Source organism: Arachis stenosperma, chromosome 6 (assembly GCF_014773155.1).
Source record: "Arachis stenosperma cultivar V10309 chromosome 6, arast.V10309.gnm1.PFL2, whole genome shotgun sequence".
Lineage (NCBI taxonomy): Eukaryota > Viridiplantae > Streptophyta > Magnoliopsida > Fabales > Fabaceae > Arachis > Arachis stenosperma.
Window position 1 is genome coordinate 140,003,075 of NC_080382.1, and position 23,788 is coordinate 140,026,862.

At 33.1% G+C, this 23,788-nt stretch overlaps 3 protein-coding genes across 6 annotated transcripts; 1 reads left to right on the plus strand and 2 right to left on the minus strand.

The window, feature by feature from the left end:
* Window positions 1–7,263: 7,263 nt before the first annotated feature.
* LOC130934823 (uncharacterized) lies at window positions 7,264–8,554 on the minus strand. Its single transcript, XM_057864352.1, has 2 exons — window positions 8,247–8,554; window positions 7,264–8,149 (listed from the first exon to the last, which is right to left on the minus strand). Exons 1-2 carry the CDS (start codon window positions 8,552–8,554, stop codon window positions 7,264–7,266), a joined length of 1,194 nt encoding a protein of 397 aa, XP_057720335.1.
* A 267-nt stretch (window positions 8,555–8,821) lies between these two features.
* LOC130934824 (uncharacterized) lies at window positions 8,822–10,011 on the minus strand. Its single transcript, XM_057864353.1, has 2 exons — window positions 9,399–10,011; window positions 8,822–9,048 (listed from the first exon to the last, which is right to left on the minus strand). The coding sequence occupies exons 1-2, from the start codon at window positions 10,009–10,011 to the stop codon at window positions 8,822–8,824; spliced, it is 840 nt and encodes a 279-aa protein (XP_057720336.1).
* Window positions 10,012–16,038: 6,027 nt separating this feature from the next.
* On the plus strand, window positions 16,039–21,735 carry LOC130935237 (subtilisin-like protease SBT4.8). 4 transcript variants are annotated; one of them, XM_057864879.1, is made up of 4 exons: window positions 16,142–16,306; window positions 16,577–16,794; window positions 17,835–17,879; window positions 19,908–21,735. In XM_057864879.1, exons 2-4 carry the CDS (start codon window positions 16,751–16,753, stop codon window positions 21,733–21,735), a joined length of 1,917 nt encoding a protein of 638 aa, XP_057720862.1. In that variant the 5' UTR covers window positions 16,142–16,306; window positions 16,577–16,750. The 4 variants fall into 4 exon arrangements, with proteins under 4 accessions (XP_057720861.1, XP_057720862.1, XP_057720863.1 ...); XM_057864880.1 differs by having other exon boundaries at window positions 16,187–16,306; window positions 16,671–16,794; XM_057864881.1 differs by having other exon boundaries at window positions 16,205–16,306; window positions 16,654–16,794.
* The last annotated feature ends 2,053 nt before the right edge of the window (window positions 21,736–23,788 follow it).

The window sequence follows — 23,788 nt, forward strand, 5'->3', positions numbered from 1 at the left end:
ATCTATCAAAAAATATTATTATTTTGTTCTCTTCATTAAAAACTAAAATTGCTTTTTGGATTCGATAAAACATAAATAATATCACACATTCAAAAAATATCAAAATACAAGCTATATTAACATTCTAATTTTAATAAAAATTAATTTTACAAAAATACATTCATACTAACATTTATTTTGTAGAATTAATTTTAATTAAAATTAGATTGATGTCAATGTGATTTGTGTTTGGATATTTTTTTGTCAAATGTAATTTTAAAAAAATGAATATTATTTAAATAATATTAGCCAAAATTACTTTAGAGTACAAAATTACTAAAATATTACTTTATAATTTATTTTTTATAATAATAAAATATATTTAACAATCCCAAATATTATTTTATAATTTAAAAATAAAAAATTTACATTATGAAATTTTTAAAAGATATCAAATTAACATTAAGATTTATTTTAACTAAAATTATATTATTTTGTCAATTTATTTAAAATAAGATTAATATTATTTCAAAAGTCAAAACTTATATATATAAAGTGTTCAAATTTTACTATATTTTAAATTTCAAACTAACAGTTGAAAAGCCATTGTCATATTATTAAGAAGTATTTAAATTAAGATAAAGACTTTTAATTTTGTCTAGTTTATTTAATAATAAACGTAAGTTGTATGCATCATGAATACTAAGACAATAAAATTTTGCTTTTAGCCTTGAGTAAACATTATAGAAAAAAAATTCTTGTCTTGACACAATGTATTTCAGAAGGATATAATGTATTCCAAATATAAAATTTTTTTATACAATAAAAAATATATATTTGAAAAAAAAATTATACAAAAAAAATTGGATTAAAAAACATAACACTTATTTTAAGTCATTTAAAAATTCAAAACTCAAAAGTAAACTACTAATCAACCAAACACTTAGAATTAATCTTGAGTAAACATGCACTAATTTTGTGTGAGATATATAGAAGGATAAGAGGATGGAGAAAGCTACTTCAAGTTGATGACTTTTTTTTTTTTGGGGTTATGCTGTAGTGTTTAAAGACATTTTTTTTAGTAGGTACTAAAATGTGTTAGTAACATGAAGAGAAAGATATGTATTTATATTATTGGAACATGTATAGACAAAAACTAGATGAAAGTAAGAAGTCACCAGACTAAAGTAAGAGATAGTAAAGTGAAAGACAATTACGTATGTGTTTGGATTACAGTTTACAAATCGTAGTTTACATAAAATTGATTTTGTAAAATTGATTTTGATTAAAAGTAAATTTGGGTTAACGTGATTTATGTTTGCTAATTTTTATATCAAAATTGATTGTAGTAAAATAAATGTCGTTTGAATTATACTACTTAAAATCAATTTTAGATAAAAAATTACTAAAAGAGATATCAATTTTAATATTTTTTATATATATGCAAAATTAGAACACTAACAAAAATAATATAAAAAATATTTATCATATAAATAAAATAAATACAATAAAAAATAAAAATATGAAAGAGAGTACTCTAAATTTTATAATGTCAAACAAAAAGAAAATATTCTATCATTTTTCTAGTACTGTTAGTACTCTTTAATTTAGTATTATTTTGGATTATAAATTTTTATTATTTATAGCTTTATTGTTACTTATAATTAATTTTTTATAGGATCATAATTTATATTATACAAAATTTAGATAATAAACTTAGTTTATAATAATTACGATTACAAATTTTACAAAGTCAGAATAAAAAATAAAAAATTAATATGAAACAAAAATAGAGTACATCTAAGAAATAATAAAAATTTCATAAAATCAATAACATATATCATATGAATAAAAAAATACAATAAAAAATAAAAAATTTTCATACACAACATAAATACAATACAATAAAGAATAAAAAAAGAAAAAATTTATATGAACAAAAAATAATAAAAATATCATAAAAAAATCAACAATATTTATCATATGAATAAAAAATACAATAAAATAAATAAAAAATCATATGAATAAAACCAAACAAAAATAAAAAAAAAAGATTTTATTAAAAATATACATATAAAAAATAGTATAGTAAATGATAAAAAAACTCATAAAAACATAACATGAGAAATCACAATACTACACAAATAATATAAAAATATTTATCATATAAATAAAAAATACAATAAAAAACACAAAATTAAAATATAAAAATGAGTACTAAAAATAACAAAAAAAATTAAAAGATTCAATTTGTTAGTGATTAAAACAAATCTGAATTATTTTAATAAAAAATAGGACGAAGAACTATGAAGAAGTAGGAAGAACTATAAAGAATTATCGTGAAGATAATAGTTACTAGTATCCTTTTTATAGAAGAAAATGAAGGGTAGAGTTGGTAAAAAAAATAAATTTTTCACTTAATTTTTTAAGAATAATAAGCAACCATGAACGTGAAATGTAAAAACTACATATTTTAGCTAAGATAAAAATGGTCAAACATAAAAGTAAAATTTTCAAGAAGCTCAAACGTGTTTCTCTACTCTCCAACGCGTTTACCAAACACATCCTACAAAGTGGAGTTGATAAATTAGAAATAATTAATGTTAATTTTGATAACAATTAGACTCATCTTTTTTTTATTGTATTTGGGCCTTTTTTTGATAATTTATACCAAACTGATAATGTTATTAATTTATCTATTTTTTTAGATAATAATAATAATAATAATAATAATAATAATAATAATAATAATAATAATAATAATAATAATAATATAGCTTAAACAAAGAAAAAGAGAGTTATGATATGATGGAAGAAAAATAAATTTTTAATAATTATGACAAACTCTCATTCTTGCCACATATAACATATTAAGCAAAAATTCAAACCCAATAACATTTAACTAAATAACTTTGGTTACCAATAAATTTATCTAAACTATTAAATAAAAGAGAAAAAAATTCAATACCACTAACATTAACATCAGATTCCATAATACATAAACGTCTTTATCGTTTTTAATAATAAAAATAAATACATTTTATTCTCTAAATAAAATAAAAAATTTAATACAACTAAAATAAATTCTTCATAATTATCTATTATTAAGACAAAAAAATATAATCCAATGAGTAATAGCTCAAATGGTATAGTCTCCCCATATTCATCTAAGAGGTTGCGACTTGCGGGTTCGAGTCTCCTATCTTTGATAAAAAAAAAAAGACAAAAAAATATAATACCAAATCTAAAAAATATAATACTTAATTTATTATTAACATAAAAAATACAATAATAAAAATAAAAAAATCATATTTTATTTATTATTTCTATTTTATCACAATAATTTTATTATTTTTTATTATTAGCATAAAATAATTTAATATTAAACATGAAAAATTAAATATAAAAAGTATGAAAAATAATTTATATAGTAGCATAATAAATTTATTATTATTTATTATTAATATAAAAAGTATATAAATATTATTTATCTTTTGTACAGTATTTTTTTTAAATAAAGATTGGTATTTTAGTAATTAAAATTGACCACTACACCAAAAAGTTTATATCCAAAAAAACACATTCAACCTAAAGTAATAATAATAATTCTCTCTCTTCTCTCACTTCATAAATAGCAATATTTCTTTCTCTCTTATTATATATATATTAAGTAACTACATATATGCAGAAATTATTTTTTTTATGGATGAACTGGTGGTGTATTAGCGGTATATTGACAAAGGAGAGAATTTACTGATAGGTGGAGCTCACCCTCAACACGCCGGAGGCGTGGTGGCTGAGCCGGAGACAGACGTGGCGGCACGCCCTCAACACGCCAGGGGCGTGGTGACTCAGCCGGAGAAACACGTGGCGGGACGCCCTCAACACGTCAGGAGCGTGCTGACTCACCATGCAGGGGGCGTGGTACTCGTGGCCTCGCCGAGTTCCAATGCTGCACCACGCAGGGGGCGTATTGCAGGCCTGCCTGCATGCAGGGGACATCCCCCCACCCCGGGAACCAGCGCCAATGTTGAAGCTATGTATATATGCAGTCTTCTTCGTGCTCTTCTTCTCCCATTTCATCACACACAAATTGCAGAGAGAAGAAAAGTGAGGAAAGTGCTGAAGCGTTGCTGCTGAAGCTAAAAAAAGAGAGAAGGAAAGAAAGTAGTGTGTATAGGCACTAGTGAGGATAGTGTAGTGAGTAGTAGTTATTCGGTGAAATAAAATAATTATTAGTTTAAGAGATTAAAAAAAATGGTACGTAATTATATGGCGCTCGAAGAACATATTATCAACTATTTGGATCATTCTATTTATGTAAGTTGACAAATTTTAATTTTTTTATGTATTTAAAATTTATTTTTTATGTATTTATATTTTTTAATGTATGTATTTTGTAATATGAATATTATTTTGTGTATTTTATAAAGATTTTAGTAATATAATAATAATTTTTATGAAATAAACGTTAATAATAATAATAATAATAATAATAATAATATAATAATAATAATAATAATAATAATAATAATAATAATAATATGTAGTATTTTAATAATTTATTTTTTAACTTTTGCTGTTATGAATATATATTCAAGAATAAAAAAATTTTTGGACTTTTTAACATAAATAAATATGCGTATATTAATAAAGAAATAATATTATAATAAATTAAATATGTAAAAGGTATAAAATATATTTAATACATAAATATTATAATAAATAAAGAATTTAAATTTTTAATGAGTAAATAAATAAATAGGTTATGTTAAATATTTTAATAAATAAAATATTAAAATAAATATGTGAATGTTTATTAAAATATTTATAAGGATTATTATTTAATTAATGTAACGTATATCTTTGTTGATGCAGTCTAACAGGAATTTGTTGGTGCGTAAACTAGATCCGCCACAGACGTGGAATCCGATGGTGGAGAACTACTTATGCGCCACCGGATTCTACCACGTCTCTAGAATTGGAGTCATAAGAGAATTTCACCCCATGTTAGCTGCTCTGGTTGAAAGGTGGAGGCCTGAGACCCACACCTTTGTATTGCCGATCGGTGAGGTTACAGTGACATTAGAGGATGTCGCTCATATCTTCGGCCTACCCATTGACGGAGAGCCTGTCAGTGGATGGATAGATAGTAGTAGCGACTTCGTTCAAAGTCAGGGCATAGCGATATTCGGTCGTCAGCCATCAGTCAGTGATAATGCGAAGTCCTATATAAAGCTGGGTTGGGTTCGACGTATTAGAGACGCAGAGCTGTTGGACACTGAGGAATCCATCCAGCGATACGTCAGATGTCAGATCTTCTGTTTGTTAAGGTCGACTCCATTCACGGACAAGTCGACTGCATATGCCTATGCGAAGTATCTACCATTGCTTCGCGATTTCGAGCGGATCCATACTTATAGTTGGGGGTCAGCATGTCTGGCACATCTTTACAGAACACTATGCCGTGCATCACGATATGATACAAAGGAGATGGATGGCCCTCTGAATCTGTTGTTTGTTTGGGCATGGGAGCGAATGCCGTGTCTTGCTCCCGTACCGAGACAAACGCTTCCACCGGCCGAGATACCAGTTGCCAGGAGGTAATAAGTCTTATTTTAGTTATGTGTTATATTCATGATGCATGTTTGACATATGATGAGTTATTTAAATTTTTTTAATTAACAATGTTTCAGATAGAGTCATTTGGAACGGACCACAGCGTGGTCATCGAAGACCGTAGAGACATTCAGGCATGATATAGACTACATGCAGGAGGTAAATAGTTATGGACTTATGGTTCTTCTGATTCGTTTTTTTTCAACCATTATTGTTTGCGGTCTAATATACGAATAATACTGTGGCAGTTTGAGTGGCGACCGTATGACGGGTTGATCATCCCCGACGACTTGCATCCCCATCTTGAGGTGTGTGACATCGTTGCTCCGTTGTTGTCGTTCGAGTGTGTCGAGTGGCACCCTGCGGACCGAGTGATGCGTCAGTTTGGATATGTACAACCTCCTCCGGTGTACCAAGGGATATTCCAATTGACCAGCATTGTATCATTCTACACGGAGTGCAGCTTCATGACTGGAGAGTTTTGTATAGGCCATGGATAGTGGAGTGGGCCAACAGGCGATACAGCTGACTGCGGGACCTGCACCCCCTTTCGACCTGGGATTTTTTATCGACGGTTGAGTACCATGATTGGTACATGCGCTTCTACGAACATCTATTGAGATTGACGGGGTACGTTCCTCATCATCCACAGCCACCTGCCCCACAGCCACCTGCCCCACAGTCACCTGCCCCACAGCCACCTCCCCCTCAGCCACCTCAGCATGCAGTGTTTGAGCCGTTTCCTTATTATATACCACAGCCACCGGCCTACAGTCCTGGTAGCCATCACACTCAGGGCAGCCATCACTCTCAGCAGTCTCAGTACAACCACCACTCTCAGCAGTCCCAGCACAGCCACCACTCTCAGCATCATGATCCCATACTTACCATTCCTTTCGGTCATGATTGGTTTGACTTCTCCAGCGATGGACACAGAGATCAGCAACTACAGCATTGGACCGACGCTGTTTTGGGTGGCTGGTCAGATTTCAGTGGTATCCCTTCACCATCAGTGCCAGCTGATCCACGTAGGGCATCAGTTGATATGGGACATGCTTTGCGGGGTCGTACTTCCGACCACACATCAGAGAGTGCGTCATGTGATAGTGGTTTTATCCAGCGTCAGCGGGCATACGCAGTTGTTGACACGTTCATCCCCGGTCCATCCGCTCCAACTGAGGCAGGCGGGTCGGCCGCTCCGATAGATGCAGGTGGGTCAGCCGCTCCTATAGAGGCAGGCGGTTCGGGAGCTCCGGGGGTGGATGACTCAGTTCGAGGTCATCCATATGACCTACGGACAGAGCGAAATCCACCTGATAGGTATACTCCATCGCGTTTAGAGACGGGAATTATGTGTAAGGGACTGCACTGGTTCGTTGGAAAGAAGTGAGCTTCGTGTTTACTGTTTGGTTTGTTAACTTATGTAATTCCTGTTTAATGTTTGTTTTATGAACGTATGTAATCAGTTAATGTTTGGTTTGTTAACTTATGTAAATCGTGTTTAATGTTTGGGCCAATTAACTTACGTAATCAGTTAATGACAATGTTAAGCGACCATTTTAATATCAATAGATAGACTTCAATTGAAAAATACAAACACGTCTAATTTCAAAAGCATTGACTAACAAAATGCAAATTAAAAAACAAAAACATGACAATATTAAACTATGAACCAGCACCACTCGGTCCAGCACGCTGAGGACACCTACTCTGACTATGACCCTGAGCACCACAGAGACGGCATATCCGAGGACCACGCATGTCGCGTGAGTCCATTTCATTCAAGTATCGGATCAGTTTGGGCCTGCCTTTAGACGTTCGCCTCAGCGCGGGATTAGCGACTAATGTGGGTCCCTCATAAGCAGGCCATGTATCGCGATCACCTAATGGTGTGAACTCAAACCTATATACTTTACGGACCTCCGTCATCTTGTACATATCATGTACATACAACTGCCAATCGAGATGCTGGTTAGCACAGCAAGCAATAACATGGCGACATGGTATTCGTTCAACCTGAAAGTGCCCACAGTCACACCTCCGTCGCGCAAGATCAACAACTAACACCTTTTTTGTAGTCATTTCGCGCACCTCAAACACCTCATTTCGTCTATCAAAGAGGTGCACAACTATATTTCCAGCCTGTTGCATACTTGCTTCTATCCGCTGTTGCGCAAATGCGGAGTACATATATCCAGCACGCTTGCGTTCGTGAGTCTCGGCACTCTTCCGCGTAAAAAGTTCATTTAACTTATAATATATTGCTCGGACCAGCGCCAACACAGGTAGATTACGGGCACCCTTCAACACTGAGTTAATGCACTCGACAAGGTTCGTTGTCATATGGCCCCATCGATGTCCCTCGTCGAATGCCAATACCCAATGTCTGAGTCCAATGGCATCGCACCACCTGGCATATGCCTCGCCTCGCTCTTCCAACCCCTTATAGTTGATATTGTACTCCTCTACCGTTCTTGAATACCCTATGTTGACAACAAGCTTTTGCAAGTGAGGGACTTTGAATGCCCTTAAGAAGTTACTGCCGATGTGTCTTATACAAAACATCCACCATGCTCTTGGAGGTTGCCAGTCGCCACTGGAATGATTTACTGCTGCCCGTATTGACTTATGTCGGTCTGACAACATACATTAGCAGATTCCTGAGAAAGAAATGCCATGCATCAGCTGTCTCCCCTTCCACCAAGGCAAAGGCGATAGGCACAATGTTCTGGTTTCCATCTTGTGCAACAGCGACTAGAGGTGTACCTTTGTATTTTCTGTATAGGTGTGTGCCGTCAATCTGAACAAGGGGCTTGCAATGCCTGAATGCCCTAATGTATGGATTGAAACTCCAAAATACACGATGAAGTATTTTTACACCTTGCGCCTCCTCATTCCCATTGTACAGTGGTCGTGTTTCTATTTGGACAACTGAACCAGGCATCTTCTGCACCATGACCGAGAGCCACCATGGCAAGGCTTGGTAAGAATCCTCCCAACCACCGAAAATGTTGGCTATGGACTTCTGCTTTGCCAACCAAGCCTTTCAGTAACTGATGGTATAGTTGAACCTTGACTGGACTTCCGCAATTATAGATTTCACCTTGATGGACGGGTCCGTCTCGACCAATGGCCTTATAGCATCGGCAACTGTATCTGAGTCTAACTTTGAATGATCTTGTGAAATCGTTCCGATCGTGCACGTGTGCCTACCGTTGTATCTTCATATCTCCCAACAACCTTTTTTCCGTATCAAGCTAGCTTGGATAAGCCAGTCACATCCACGCCCGTACATCTTGCATTTTGCATAGAACGTCTGTGGCTCATACTCATACACCTCATAGTCAACTCCTCTAGCAATAGTGAAACTTCTAATCGCTGCGACGACCGACTTTCTAGAACTGTATTCCATTCCAATTCGGAACTCCCCATCCTCAGCATCGGCAACGCCTATGTCAACAAAATTGAAAAATAGTAAAAAAAATTAAAGTTAAAAATTAAAATACATATCTTTAATAACATTCTAAGAATATTCAGCTATATTAATTTTCAGCGGTTCGATTAGACCGGTTAACTGAGTTTGACCGATTTTCATCGGTTCATTTTCGGTTTGACCGATTCATACCGGTTCGTTTCTTTATTCGATTTAATTAACCTACCGGACCGGTTTAATGTTTGGTACACCGGTTTTCAAATCGAACCGGCAGGTCCGATCCGGTCTGGTCCGGTTATGACAACACTGTTTATTGCTCAATCAAATGTATAAACTAACAAAAACTTATTATTTAGTCACCACGTACCTATGTATGTATATTTCGGAAACTCAGGGGCATGCATGGCCTCGAGATCCAACTCACGCATAAAAGGTGGAACGTCCATCGGTTGACTGCTCGGCGGACGAACCACTACATTCTCTGCTGCTTCCTCAACTACCACATCACTATCCTCATCTTCGTCGCCGGCCTCATAAGTGGCTTCGAAGTCCTCTTCACTGTCACTATTCATTCCTTCGTACACTGCACCTCTATCATCATCTATATCTATATCATTCTGAACTGCCACTGCCTCTACAGTTTCATACTCAACGTACACCTCAATCTGTGGGTGTCGCATCTGAGTCTGCCGGTGAATTTGAAACATGTTCTGCATACTTGTTTCATCAATGATCGGCATGACATCAAACTGTATTAGACCACCAAAAACTACAATCGGATTCCGGTACAGAATTCTGCTCACTCTTATTAACGTACTGTTCTCCATGCTTTTACAGAGGCCGTTCTGCAGCTCCATTAATGTCATCGCGCATGGAACCACAAATGAAAACGGATTCTGGGACACAAACCTCACTCCCTCATGAGTATTATGTATTATCTCACCGTTGCTATACACCACCAAGTTTGCAGTGCCCTCCATTGCACTAACAATAGCCTCAAAGAACACTCAAATCTTCTTCAGCATGCAAATGCTTTCGAGATTTGCCTTATATAGAGAGGTGCACTTAACACGCCCCCACGTGCTGCCTGCCTCAGCCAATCACGCTTTGACACGTGTCAGAACGCCCCCGCGTGCTCGTTCAGCACGCCCCCCACGTGCTTCCCAACCTATCAGGTGTTGCCACATCAGCACGCCCCCTGCGTGATTTCCCCTCTGATCCATTCATGTATCGCCACGTCAGCACGCCCCCTGCGTGCTGCCCTGTTGGCACAACCACATCCATACACGTGGCTTCCACGCCCCCCACGTGGTTCATGCAACACGCCCCCTGCGTGTTGCACTACCATCTGACACGTCCACATTCATGCAATACACACAGTATACCCATTTTCAGCCAATACACCAAAATTTTTCCCATAACTAAATTAATGAGCCACATATATGAATCATCTATATTGAGCTAATTATATTAATACTACACTTTTTATTTCATATTTATTTATTTCACAACACGTTATCAGCACGAGACTTTGATCAAATTTTTAGGAAGACTCAGGTAAATTTTTTTTTATTATGTCGAAGCTCTCTCATCTTGAATTCAATGCTCTTGATATATCTGGAAACAATTATTTATTATGGATATTAGATGCTGAAATCCATCTTGATTCAGTGGATCTTGGAGATACCATTAAGGCTGAAAATAATGCATCCCAGAAGGATAAAGCCAAAGCCATGATTTTTCTTCATCGTCATCTTGACGAAGGATTGAAAAATGAATATCTCACATTAAAAGATCCTATAGATCTTTGGAAAGACCTTAAAGAAAGGTATAATCATCAGAAAATGGTGATACTTTCTCAAGCCCGGTATGAATTGACGCATTTGCGTTTACAAGATTTTAAATCTATAAATGAATATAATTCTGTAATGTTTCGAATCACCTCACGAATGAAATTGTGTGGGAAAAAAATAACTGATCGTGATATGTTGGAGAAAACTTTCTCAACCTTCCATGCCTTGAATGTGCTCCTGCAGCAGCAGTATCGAGAAAAAGGATTTAAAAAATATTCTGAGTTAATTTCTTGCCTTCTTGTTGCTGAACGCAACAATGAATTACTTTTAAAAAATCATGAAGCGCGCCCAGCAGGCGCTGCCCCATTTCCTGAAGTAAATGCGGCAAATTACCCCAGAAGATGTAAATGGCAAGGTTTTAATAACAAGAAAAATTATGGGAGAAAAAATAATTATATTCAAAAGAGAGGATCTCACCTGAAGTGGGATAAAGAAAGAAATATCGGACAGAATAAATCAACAGAGAATAAGTGTTTCTGTTGTGGTGGAAAGGGCCATTGGTCACGTACCTGTCATACCCCAAGGCACCTAGTCGATCTTTACCAGGCATCTTTGAAAAAGGACGACAAGGGAAAAGAGTCGAATTTCGTTTCAAATGATGCTGAAAATTCCACCACTCATTATGATGTATCTGATTTCTTTGAGGATTCTGAAGAAAATATTGGTCATTTGATCAATGATGGAATAGTTTAATATGTAAGATTGTTAAGTATCCATGTAAATAAATAATGTAAAGAACTTATTGTTAAGTTTTATTTTCTATGTATTTGAGTTTCAAATATGATGTATATAAATAATGAAATATCAATGTTTATAAATTTTGAAATCATTAAATGTGTCAAATTTTAAAATAAAATTTTAGTATATGACATTATTTTTATGTGCTGTATTTCTTAGAAAAATAATTCCGATCAAGTATTCAATTCAACTGTACATGCTACTTATTTTATTATTATTTGTCTTTGAAGAGAATGCAAAGGATATGTAATGAAGATGTATGCCTTGCGGATAGTGCAAGTTCGTACACTATTCTCAAAAATGATATATATTTTATCCATCTGGTGCCAAAAGAAGAATGTGTTAATACTATTATTGGCTCAGGCAATGTGATAGAAGGCTCCGGAAGAGCTATAATTTTGTTTCCTGGAGGAACAAAATTCATAATAAATAATGCACTATTATCTACCAAGTCTCAAAGAAACTTGTTAAGCTTTAAAGATATTCGCCGAAATGGATATCATATTGAAACAATGAATGAGGGAAATCATGAGTATTTATGTATCACAGCTCATGATTTGAATAAAAAGGTTATATTAGAAAAGTTGCCCTCACTTTCATCTAGGTTATATTATACCAATATTAGTGCAATTGAATCACATGCCACTGTAAACCATAAGTTTACTAGCCGAAATGAATTCATAACTTGGCACGACCGATTGGGTCATCTGGGAACAACCATGATGAGGAGAATTATTGAAAACTCCCATGGACATTCACTAAAGAACCAAAAGATTCTTAAAACTAGTGAATTTTGTTGTGCTGCATGTTCTCAGGAAAAGTTAATTTTAAGGCCATCACTAGTAAAGATTGGATTTGAGTCCCTTGAATTTCTGGAAAGGATTCAAGGTGATATATGTGGACCTATTCATCCATCATGTGGATCTTTCAGATATTTTATGGTCCTAATAGACGCATCTTCGTGATGGTCACATGTGTGCTTATTATCTTCTTGCAACCTGGCGTTTGCGAGATTACTGGCTCAAATTATTCGATTAAAAACACAATTTCCAGAAAATCCAATCAAAGCAATTCGTCTTGATAATGCTGGTGAATTTACTTCTCAAGCTTTTGATGCTTATTGTATGGCTGATGGAATAAGTGTTGAACATCTAGTAGCTTATGTTCACACACAAAATAGGTTAGCAGAAGCACTTATTAAACGCCTCCAATTAATTGCTAGACCCTTACTTATGAGAACAAATCTCCCAACCTCGGTTTGGGGGCATGTTGTTTTACATGCCGCAGCACTTATTCGTTTGAGGCCAACGAGTTACCATCAGTTCTCTCCTATGCAATTAGCTTTTGGCCAACAGCCAAATATATCCCATTTAAGAATATTTGGGTGTGCGATATATGTTCCCATTGCACCACCTAATCGCACCAAAATGGGACCCCAAAGAAAATTGGGGATATATGTTGGATATGATTCTCCCTCTATAGTGAGGTATCTTGAGATACAAACTGGAGATGTATTTAAAGCCGGTTTGCGGATTGTCATTTTGATGAATCAAAATTTCCAACATTAGGGGGAGAGAATAAGCTTCCTAAAAATGAACTTAATTGGAATGCATCATCGTTGATGCATTTAGATCCTCGATCAGGGCAATGTGAACTAGAAGTTCAAAAGATTATACATTTGCAAAGAATAGCAAATGAATTACCTGATGCATTTTCTGATACAAAGAGGATAACCAAATCTTATATACCAGCAGAAAATGCCCCAATTCGAATTGATGTGCCAGTAGGACAAGTAGCCATTGAAGCAAATTCACGCCAGAAGCGTGGCAGGCCTGTCGGTTCCAAAGATAAAAATCCTCGAAAGAGAAAAGAGGTAAATATTATTCCTGTTGAAAAAGACATTGTAGAGACACCTGCAGTTGTCCAAAATTCTGACATAGTGTTAACGCCAGAAGACGTTCAGGTACCTAAAAATTGTGAAAATGATGAGATCTCGATAAATTATGTCTTTACAGGAAAGAAATGGGACCGAAATAAGACAATTGTTAATGAAATATTTGCATATAACGTGGCATTAAATATCATGCATGAAAGTAAGGATCTTGAGCCAAGATCAGTCGAAGAATGTCGACAAATGAATGATTGGCCAAAATGGAAAGAAACCATGAAGGCTGAATTAGACTCACTTGCAAAACGTGAAGTCTTTGGACCTATAGTCCGTACACCAGAAGATGTAAAACCTGTTAGATACCGGTGGGTATTTGTGAGAAAACGAAATGAGAAAAATGAAGTTGTGCGCTATAAAGCCCGACTTGTGGCACAAAATTTTTCACAAAGGCCCAGTATAGATTATGAAGAAACGTATTCCCTTGTAGTGGATGCGATTACATTGCGTTATTTGGTCAGTTTATCTGCATATCATAAACTGCATATGCATTTAATGGAGTGGTAACAGCCTATTTATACGGCTCATTAGATCGGGATATCTATATGAAAGTCCCTGAAGGACTAAAGATATCTAAACCATCCAATGAATATTCGCAAGGGTTATACTCAGTCAAATTGCAAAGATCTTTATATGGTCTAAAGCAATCTGGACGAATGTAGTATAATCGTCTTACTGAGTATCTGGCCAAAAACGGTTTCAAGAATGATGATATATGCCCGTGTGTTTTCATAAAGAAAACTACATCTGTATTCATTATAATTGCTGTGTACGTTGATGATTTAAATATCATTAGAACTCTTGAAGAGATTCCAATAATTATAAAAACTCTAAAAGAAGAGTTTGAGATGAAAGATCTTGGAAGAACTAAATTTTGTCTCGGCCTGCAGATCGAGCATATAAAAAATGCGATCTTTATTCATCAAACAACATACACAGAAAAGATCTTGAAGAGATTTTATATGGATAAGTCACATCCCTTGAGTACCCCAATGATCGTAAGATCTTTGGATGTGGAGAAGGATCAATTCCGTCCTAAAGAAGAAAATGAAGATATCCTTGGTCATGAAGTACCATATCTTAGTGCCATTGGAGCGCTAATGTATCTTGCTAATAATACACGATCCGATATATCATTTGCTGTGAATTTACTAGCAAGATATAGTTCCTCTCCAACTAGAAGACATTAGAGTGGAATCAAACAGATCTTTCGATATCTTCATGGGACGGTTGATATGGGATTGTTTTATCCCTATAGATCCAAGTCACAATTAGTTGGTTATGCATATGCTGGATACTTGTCTGATCCACATAAAGGGAGATCTCAAACAGGATACATGTTTACATATGGTGGAACAGCTATATCATGGAGGTCCACGAAACAGACAATTGCTGCAATATCCTCTAATCATGCCGAAATACTAGCAATTCATGAAGCCAGTCGCGAATGTTTTTGGCTGAGGAGTTTGATCCAATATATCCTGTCATCATGTGGACTGATTGATCATAAAATAGTTCCAACTGTCCTGTTTGAAGATAATACAGCATGCATTGCTCAGCTTAAAGGCGGATACATCAAAGGTGATAGAACAAAGCATATTTCTCCTAAATTCTTCTTCACTCATGATCTTCAAAATCAAGGGACAATTGATATTCAACAGATCCGCTCAAGTGATAATTTGGCAGATTTATTCACAAAGTCACTCCCAAAATCTTCCTTTGAAAGATTGGTACATGAGATTGGGATGCGTCGATTTCGAGACGTTAAATGATGTTGACAAGAGGGGGAGACTGTACTCTTTTTCCCTTGGTCAAGTTTTTTTTTCCAATTGGGTTTTTCTTAACAAGGTTTTTAATGAGGCAGTCTTCGTCACAAAGGATATTGTACTCTTTTTTCTTCACTAACATTTTTTTCCACTGTATTTTTCTTTAGTAAGGTTTTAATGATGCATATTCCTAAATGGACATTCAAGGGGGAGTATTGTGATAAGATCATATTGAATGCCCATTAATATAGGCGGTTGAATTTGATTTTCAATACTAAATGAAATTAAAAAGCAAACTTCATGGACTTATAAATAGGAGGTTAACCTCCTTTGAAGTTACACACAAGAAATAAAATAATAATAATAATTTTCTCTCTTCTCTCACTAATAATATTTCTCTCACTTCATAAATAACAATATTTCTTTCTCTCTTATATATATATATATATATATATATATATATATATATATATTACATCATATAATATTAAATAACTACATATATGAATCATCTATATTGAACTAATTATATTAATATTAAAATTTCTATTTGCTTTTTATTTCATAGCACTATAATTATCATAAAAATTGGTCAACCATTTTTTACAAACTATCACTTCACTCTGACCATTTTCTACTACCATCCGTTCTTGTTTACGTGTGTACTAGCAACACAAACACGTATCTCTCTCTACATGGGAACAACACATTTCAGCTTCTGCTGAAAAAAATATCTTTCAACATCATAGCATTGGCCTAGCAGCACTAAAAGTAACACCAAAAAACGCTAAGGTTTCACATGGATTAAGGACTATTTAACTGTTTGCTTACTCATTTACTCTCTGTCAGAGTAACAAGCTGATTCTTCTTCAACCGTCACCACTTTCTCTTCTTCCTCTCTTCCTCCTTCTTCTCTTACAAGAATTATGCCTATTGGAAAGAGATGTGTGTCCCTCAAATATAATAACACCAGGTAATTAGTCCCTGTGATTGTAAGGTTCATTACATGATAAACTGTGTCTATTATTAATAATAGTAGTTCTTGTCACAATTAAGAATCTGATGATAATATAGGTGAGATATTTGAATTCTTTTATCATGTTTATGTTTTCTTCTTCTTTTTCTTGTGTTGTGCTTTTATGTCAGGCAGTTGTTCTCTATTTTTCTGATTTAGGGTTTTTGATTTTCTAGTTCAGTAATAATGTTTGGTTTTGTGTTTTGTTTGATTTTGCTGAAATAATAGAGTTTGCTCCTCCTCCTCCTCTTTATTGTTTTTGGGCATTTTCTGGCTTTTCCAATATCAATGGGTAATCCAATTAGAAGTCACTTGAATTCAGAACAAATGGAAGTGCTGGGATAGCGAGTACATCTGGTTTAACCGTGAGGTGGTGGGGTTTTATTAAATGTTTTCCCTTTCATGCCATTCAGTGCTGCTGCAATTCCTTTGTCAAATTGTTTAAGGTAACACTTCTTGCATGTTATGTAGTGTTTAGTAAGAAATGGAAATCACAATAGCTTATGTTCATTGGCGTTTTATCTCGATCTAATTGTAACATATGTTTAGGAATTTATGTCATTGTGGTTTTTTCTTTTATAGACTTTTAGTGATTTCAAGTGTAAGGAATATGCCTTTTTTTTTTAATTAAAAAAATAAAAAATATATTATTGTTCATCATTTTGTATCACCTAGATTGTTTTTGTAAAATTTTTGTCTACAGCGCTTCATCATTTTTATTATTCAGCACTCTAATTTTTGACATAGATATTGATCATGGTTTTGGGGATACAAGAGTATATCTATTTTACCACTTGTTAACTGCTATCTTTCCCTTTTTTTTTTCTCTGGATTTTCTTCTTAATGAACAAAGTAACAAAAGAGTAGCAACATAAAACTTAGTAGTTTCCAGCCACAGAGTATTTTTCCCTGGAACCAGTTCAATTCAGTGTCATGTATGATTCACTCTTGGATTCCAGGTCACTGGCTATTTTATTTTATTTTTTATATTTTTCTTCGAGATTTTGAAACTTGTATGCATATAGATGCATTTAATGGGTAGTGCTAGATATCATGGTTGTTTCATGCAAGTGCTCTCAATTTGTCACTAATTTGCCACTCAATGTTGAAATCTTTTCAACACTTTAGTTTGTTTGCTGTCTTTGAACTCCAATTTTTTTCTTCAACTATCTAAGATTCTGAGTACCTTTTAACACTCATATTCAAATTTTTCCAGGTCTTATTTTTCTATCCTCCATAAAAAAGTGGCCTCTTAAATGCATGGATCTTCTCTCTTTTTGCTTCCCTGGAATATTGGAGGTTAGGTTTCAGTGTTTTTGGCTTCAATTATGGTCCATTGAGTGAACCCCTTCCATGAGTGAGTTGAATGAAATTGTGCTATGCAATACTTACATTAGTTTTAGTTTTAGAACAACTTTTAGCTTTTAGTTGGATGTTTATCTAAGTGGTTAAACATTGATAACAAGTGCTCTGCTGTATATTGCAGGAATGCATCAAACAAAGGGATCTATTATTTGTGTTCAGGTTACAGGTATGTGAAGCTATCTTATTTTAACAAAGGCTGCCTTTTCCAACCATGTTTTAAAACTATATGTACCAATTTATTCTACTATATTACTCTTATAAATTATAAATATTATTTTTATATGCACAATTAAAAATAAACAAAAAGAATTTTGTGAACAAAAAGAAAAAGCAAAAATAAAGAGATTAAGACTGACAGTCAATAAAATCCAGTTTGGTAAATCTTTTGAGAGTACTTCACCTTGTGTTTGATAGTAAAAAGGATATGAGATTGTAATTTTAGCCTTGAAAGGCTGTTGGTGCTTTTGAAATTAACTATAAAAATACTTTCCCAAACTAGCGTGTGTTTTTGAAAGTTAAAAAATCTAACCTAATCTTATATCTTAATGAATTTATAACATTATACATTAATGAATATTTGTATCTATTTTAATTTCGTCTATATAATAATTTATTAGTTAATAATACCAACGACGGTTCTGCTATCCAACAGCAGCAAGCCAGCAACAGATTCAGTCTCCCTTTCTTTTCCCTGCTCTCTGCTTCCCTTTTATTCCCTTCCTTCTTCCTTGATTCCCCCCGCTCCGTTCTCCCTTTCTTTCCCGTGTCCGTGTGTTGTGTTGTTTTTTTTTTTTTTTCAAGGGAATGGCGGTTAGGCTAAAAAGGGTTAGGGTTTTCCATTTGAAAATTAGGATTTAGTTTTGGGAAAAATATGAAATTAAGTATTTTTGGATAAATTAAAATTTAGTCATTTTAATTAAATTAGGATATAAAGTATTAATTAGTGTTCTAATTTAATTCTTTAAAATTATTTTAAAAATATTATTTGATTATTAATTTATTAATTAATTTTTAATAAAGTATTTTAATTTAAAATTAGAGATAATATAATAAATTTTTTTGTTTATAAAAATTGAAGTATTAAATTTTAAAATCTCAATTATTTAAACCAAATCATATAAATTTTTTATTATTTTACATTTGCTAAACTTTTATAATTTAAATATAAAAAATAATTTGATAATTATAAAACCAGATAAAATCTTAAATTATTTTAAACTCAATTAATTGAAATTTGCTATAATTATTTTTAATAAAATAATTTTTGAGTTTAAAGTACTTAATGAATGAATAAATCGAAATTAGTTCTTAATAATTATTTTTAATAAAATAATTTCTGGGTCTTACAATATTTAGGTCTTTCTGTAATATTAAATAAAAATTGTTTTTTATTTTTATTAAATTATAAGGGTGATTTAGTAAAAGTATTGATTGATATCTATTTAAAAAAAGAAAAATTAATTACTAACGTGAAAAATATAATCCATGTATCGTGTTTTAATTTTATTGTATCGATACATAAAAATTTATCCTCATACCAAAGTAAACACCATTAAAATATATAAATAATTAATAAAAATCGTATTTTTTTTACGAGGATTAAGAGTGTTTGATGAATGGCTAATATTTTTCTTCAATTTTAATGTTGCATAATAATTAAAAGCAATTATATATAAGAAAATTTATTAAATTACTCTTTTATCTTAGGCTTTAGCCCATGACAACAATAAAAAAGTCTCGTGACTCATAATTCAGCCCAATAAAATACATGAATTTAGTTCTAATTTTAATATTTATTATTTTATCTTATCTTTATATTATCTTCTTATCTTATCTTTACTTTTATCTTTGATAAACAATGTTCTATATATATTTAGTTTTACCTTCACAATTCAATCAATCAACAATAAATAAAAATTTCTTCCTCTTCTCTTTTCTTTTCTTTTTCTATTCTTTCACAATTTTATCAAAATTTATTTACGACAGAAGGAGAAAAAGGTTCAAAATCTCATTTTAATTATTTTGATCTTATCAATCAACTTACATTCTCTCTTAAGACATCGATTATATTAATCAAGCCATTGGATACATGTATCTAACATAGTTGAACAATGGGCAAGTATAATTTTCTTCTTTTCTTATACGCCTATTTTATCATGAAATCCTTAGTAAGTAGTGCTGATGATGCTGATAGGAATCTTCACATTGTATACATGGGATCACTCCCAAAGAATAATTATTCTCCAACATCTCACCATCTTAGTATGCTGCAACAAATTACTAATGATAACGATGCAACAAATCACATGGTTAGAAGTTATTATAAGAGCTTTAATGGTTTTGCTGCAATGATCACTAACCAAGAAAGAGAGAAGCTGAAAAAGATGGAAGGAGTGATTTCTGTTTTTCCAAGCAAATCACTCAAACCACAAACTACAAGGTCTTGGGACTTCATGGGGTTCAAAGAATCGATACAGAGAAACAAAACCGTTGAGAGTGATGTTATAATCGGAGTTATAGACACCGGAATCTGGCCGGAGTCAGAGAGCTTCAATGATCATGGTTTCGGTCCAATTCCCAAAAAGTGGAAAGGCGCATGCAAAGGTGGTGAAAACTTCAGATGCAACAATAAAATAATCGGTGCAAGATACTATCTAAAAGATCAAACTTCAGCAAGAGACTTTGTTGGGCATGGAACTCACACAGCATCAATTGCAGCAGGGAATAAAGTTGTGGGAGCAAGCTTCAATGGAATCGCTGAAGGAGTTGCAAGAGGAGGTGTCCCATCAGCAAGAATTGCTGCTTATAGTGTGTGTAATAATGAAGAACAAGGGTGCAGACCTGATGCCATATTGGCTGCTTTTGATGATGCCATTGCCGATGGTGTGGATCTTATCACAATTTCAATTGGGCAAACTGAGCAAGTGACCTTTGATAAAGACACCATAGCAATTGGATCGTTTCATGCAATGAAAAAAGGGATCCTCACTATAAACTCTGCAGGTAACGATGGTCCTAACACTGCAACATTTAGTGTATCACCTTGGTTATTCACTGTTGCAGCTACCACTATGGACCGCGTTTTGCTTGGCAATGGATTAATGCCTTTGGGGAAGTCGATAAATGGGTTTGCATCAAATAGTGCTGAAATACTGAGTAGTGCAGGCTTCATAAACAATAGTGCTCCAATTGTTGCTGAATTCTCTTCTGTAGGACCTAATATGCAAATCAGAGAAATCATGAAGCCAGATATTAGTGCTCCTGGTGTAGACATTTTGGCTGCTTACTCACCTCTTGCACCACCTTCTCCTGATAAAAGAGATAAAAGATCTGTGAAATACAACATACGCTCTGGAACCTCAATGGCATGCCCCCATGTTGCTGGTGCAGCTGCATATGTTAAGACTTTTCATCCTGATTGGTCTCCGGCAGTTATAAAGTCTTCTCTTATGACCACTGCAAAACCAATGAATGGAAGTCAACTCGCAGAATTCTCCTATGGATCAGGGTTTTTGGACCCAGTTAGAGCCATAAATCCTGGTCTAGTTTTTGATGCTTCCAAAAAGGACTATGTGAAATTGCTTTGCAGAATTGGGTATGATACAATGGAAGTTCGAAAAATCTCAGGAGACAAAAGTGTTTGCCCTTCATCATCGTCTCATCATCATCTACCAATGACAAAAGATTTTAATTATCCTGCAATTGCGGCTGAGATTGAACCAAATAAACCATTTAGGATTAATTTCACAAGAACAGTTACAAATGTTGGATTCGCCAACTCTACCTATAAGGTTTACATCCAACAACCTTCTGGCATCAACATCACTGTTGTGCCTAACATACTCGAGTTTAAATCTCTCAAGGAGAAACAATCTTTTGTTGTTCATGTTGTTGGAGGGAAATTTAGTGACTACAGTGTAGTTTCATCGTCACTGTTGTGGAGCGATGGAACACATACTGTAAGGTGTCCAATTATTTTACGTGTTATAAAAGGAAAATGCTACTTTTACAACAAAATTTAGTCTTTGGTCAGTCTTGTTATTGTTTCTTTATTTTACTCTGTAACACAGTTTTCTTCTATTTTATTAATGATTTTTGGTGTTCATGTTAGTAACACAATTTCATTAAAAAGGGTCTTGTTCCATGTACAAAAATAATAGTCAATACTAGCCAAGTAATTGCTAATTGGTAGTCAGTGATGAACAAATTTCTTTCCAACCAAATTTCCCTTTCCGTTTTTTTTTTCTCACTTTTGCCTTATGTTCTGCATATACCTTTTTTTTTTTTTAATTTTCTTTATTTCCCTCTGTCGCCCTCGCCCACTTACCAGTTACTACCGTGTCTTTCCCCCTTGCCTTTTCTGCATTTTTTATTTCTATAATTCTATTTCTCTTTAAAAAAGACATTCATGTTCAGAATGACTATGTTAATTTTAAAAAATTTCTATTATTTTAAAAAATAACTTTTAAAATTTAAAACGTAATTACAAAAATACTTGTTCACTTAACATCTTTTATAATTTTATATGCTATAGCATTGTTGATTACTGTATCAAGTCTCAAATAAGTATAATTTTGAAAGAGAAAAAAAATTCAATCCAAAATAAGTGTTCGGCTATTGTGTTTGTCAACCACGTTTGAAAAACTTCTTGAAAGGTTTAATTTTTTATTTGACTAATTTTCTTCAAGAGTGATTTTGTTTATAAAATCACGTTTATAAGAAGCAATAATTTCTAGCTTCTCTGTTACACTAACAGTCTTTTAACCACTACATTTAACATTTATTTTTTTTTACCAACTTTATTCTTCACATATGTTATTGCATTATTTATAAAATTCTTATTATTTTTCTCTATATGAGCCTTTTCTTATTATTTATTATTTATATTTTATATTAATTTTTTATTTGACATTATATATTTTTATAGTTGTAATTTTTGTGTATTATATTTATTATTATCTTTTTATAATAGAATTTATTGATTCTATTAGGTAAAATAAATTAAACAAAAAAATTAATTATAAATAATAATAATAGTTAAAAATAATAATAGTTAAAAATTATAATGTACTAAAAAAGAGTACTAAAAATATACTATATAAAAAATATATAAAAAAGAAAGTATAAAAGAAAAATTAAATATGTATAAAAAGATAACATTATAATTTAATATCATGTCCTTTTAAGTAATTATTTATCTAAAAGTGATTTTAACTAATATTATCTAAACAATATTTATTTTATCAAAATCAATTTTAGTATAAAATTGCCAAACATAAATCATGTTAACACAAACTTACTTATATCCAAAATCAATTCTATAAGGTAGCGTTTGGTGGAGAGACAGAGACAGAAAGACTGAGACTGAGAGACAGAGACTAAAAGATAGGGATTGAAACAAATCTCAGTATTCTGTTTGGTGCAAAATAGGAGACAGGAATTGAAACAAGAATAAAACTCTAATTTAATTTGTACAAAGGGTAAAATTAGAATTAATTAATTGAAATGAAAATATTTTAGGTATAAAATGTTATTAAAGTTTTAGTTTCCATCTCTAAAAATTTCAGTCCCCTGTGTCCCTACTTTTTGGAGGTACTGAAATACTGAAATTTTGAAGACAGAGACAGAAATTTTAGTACCAGTCTCTGAACTAACAAACACAATACTGAGTTTCAGTCTCTCAGTCTCTGTCTCAGTACCTGAAAACAAACGCTACCTAAAATCACTTTTATTCAAATTCCAGTTTGACAAACCACAATCCAAACACACACAAATTCAAATTTAAAGGGTTGTAAGTCGGAGCCTCCCATTTGAGGTTTTTCTTTTTTCTTTATTTTTAAGGTTGGGAAATTGGAGGGTTAGTTTTGAAATTTTAAAAAATAAAAAAATTAAGAAGCTCAATACCGACCCTCCAATATGTGGCCTCCCTAAATCAAATGGTCCCATTTGTTTCTAGCCGTTTTTCAAATTTCACACCTCAAGATAACACACAATGAGCCAATAACAACGTATAACACCAACGTTTCCTCAATATGTAAATTAAAAAGTGGAAAAAGGAGAGTATATAATAAGTTA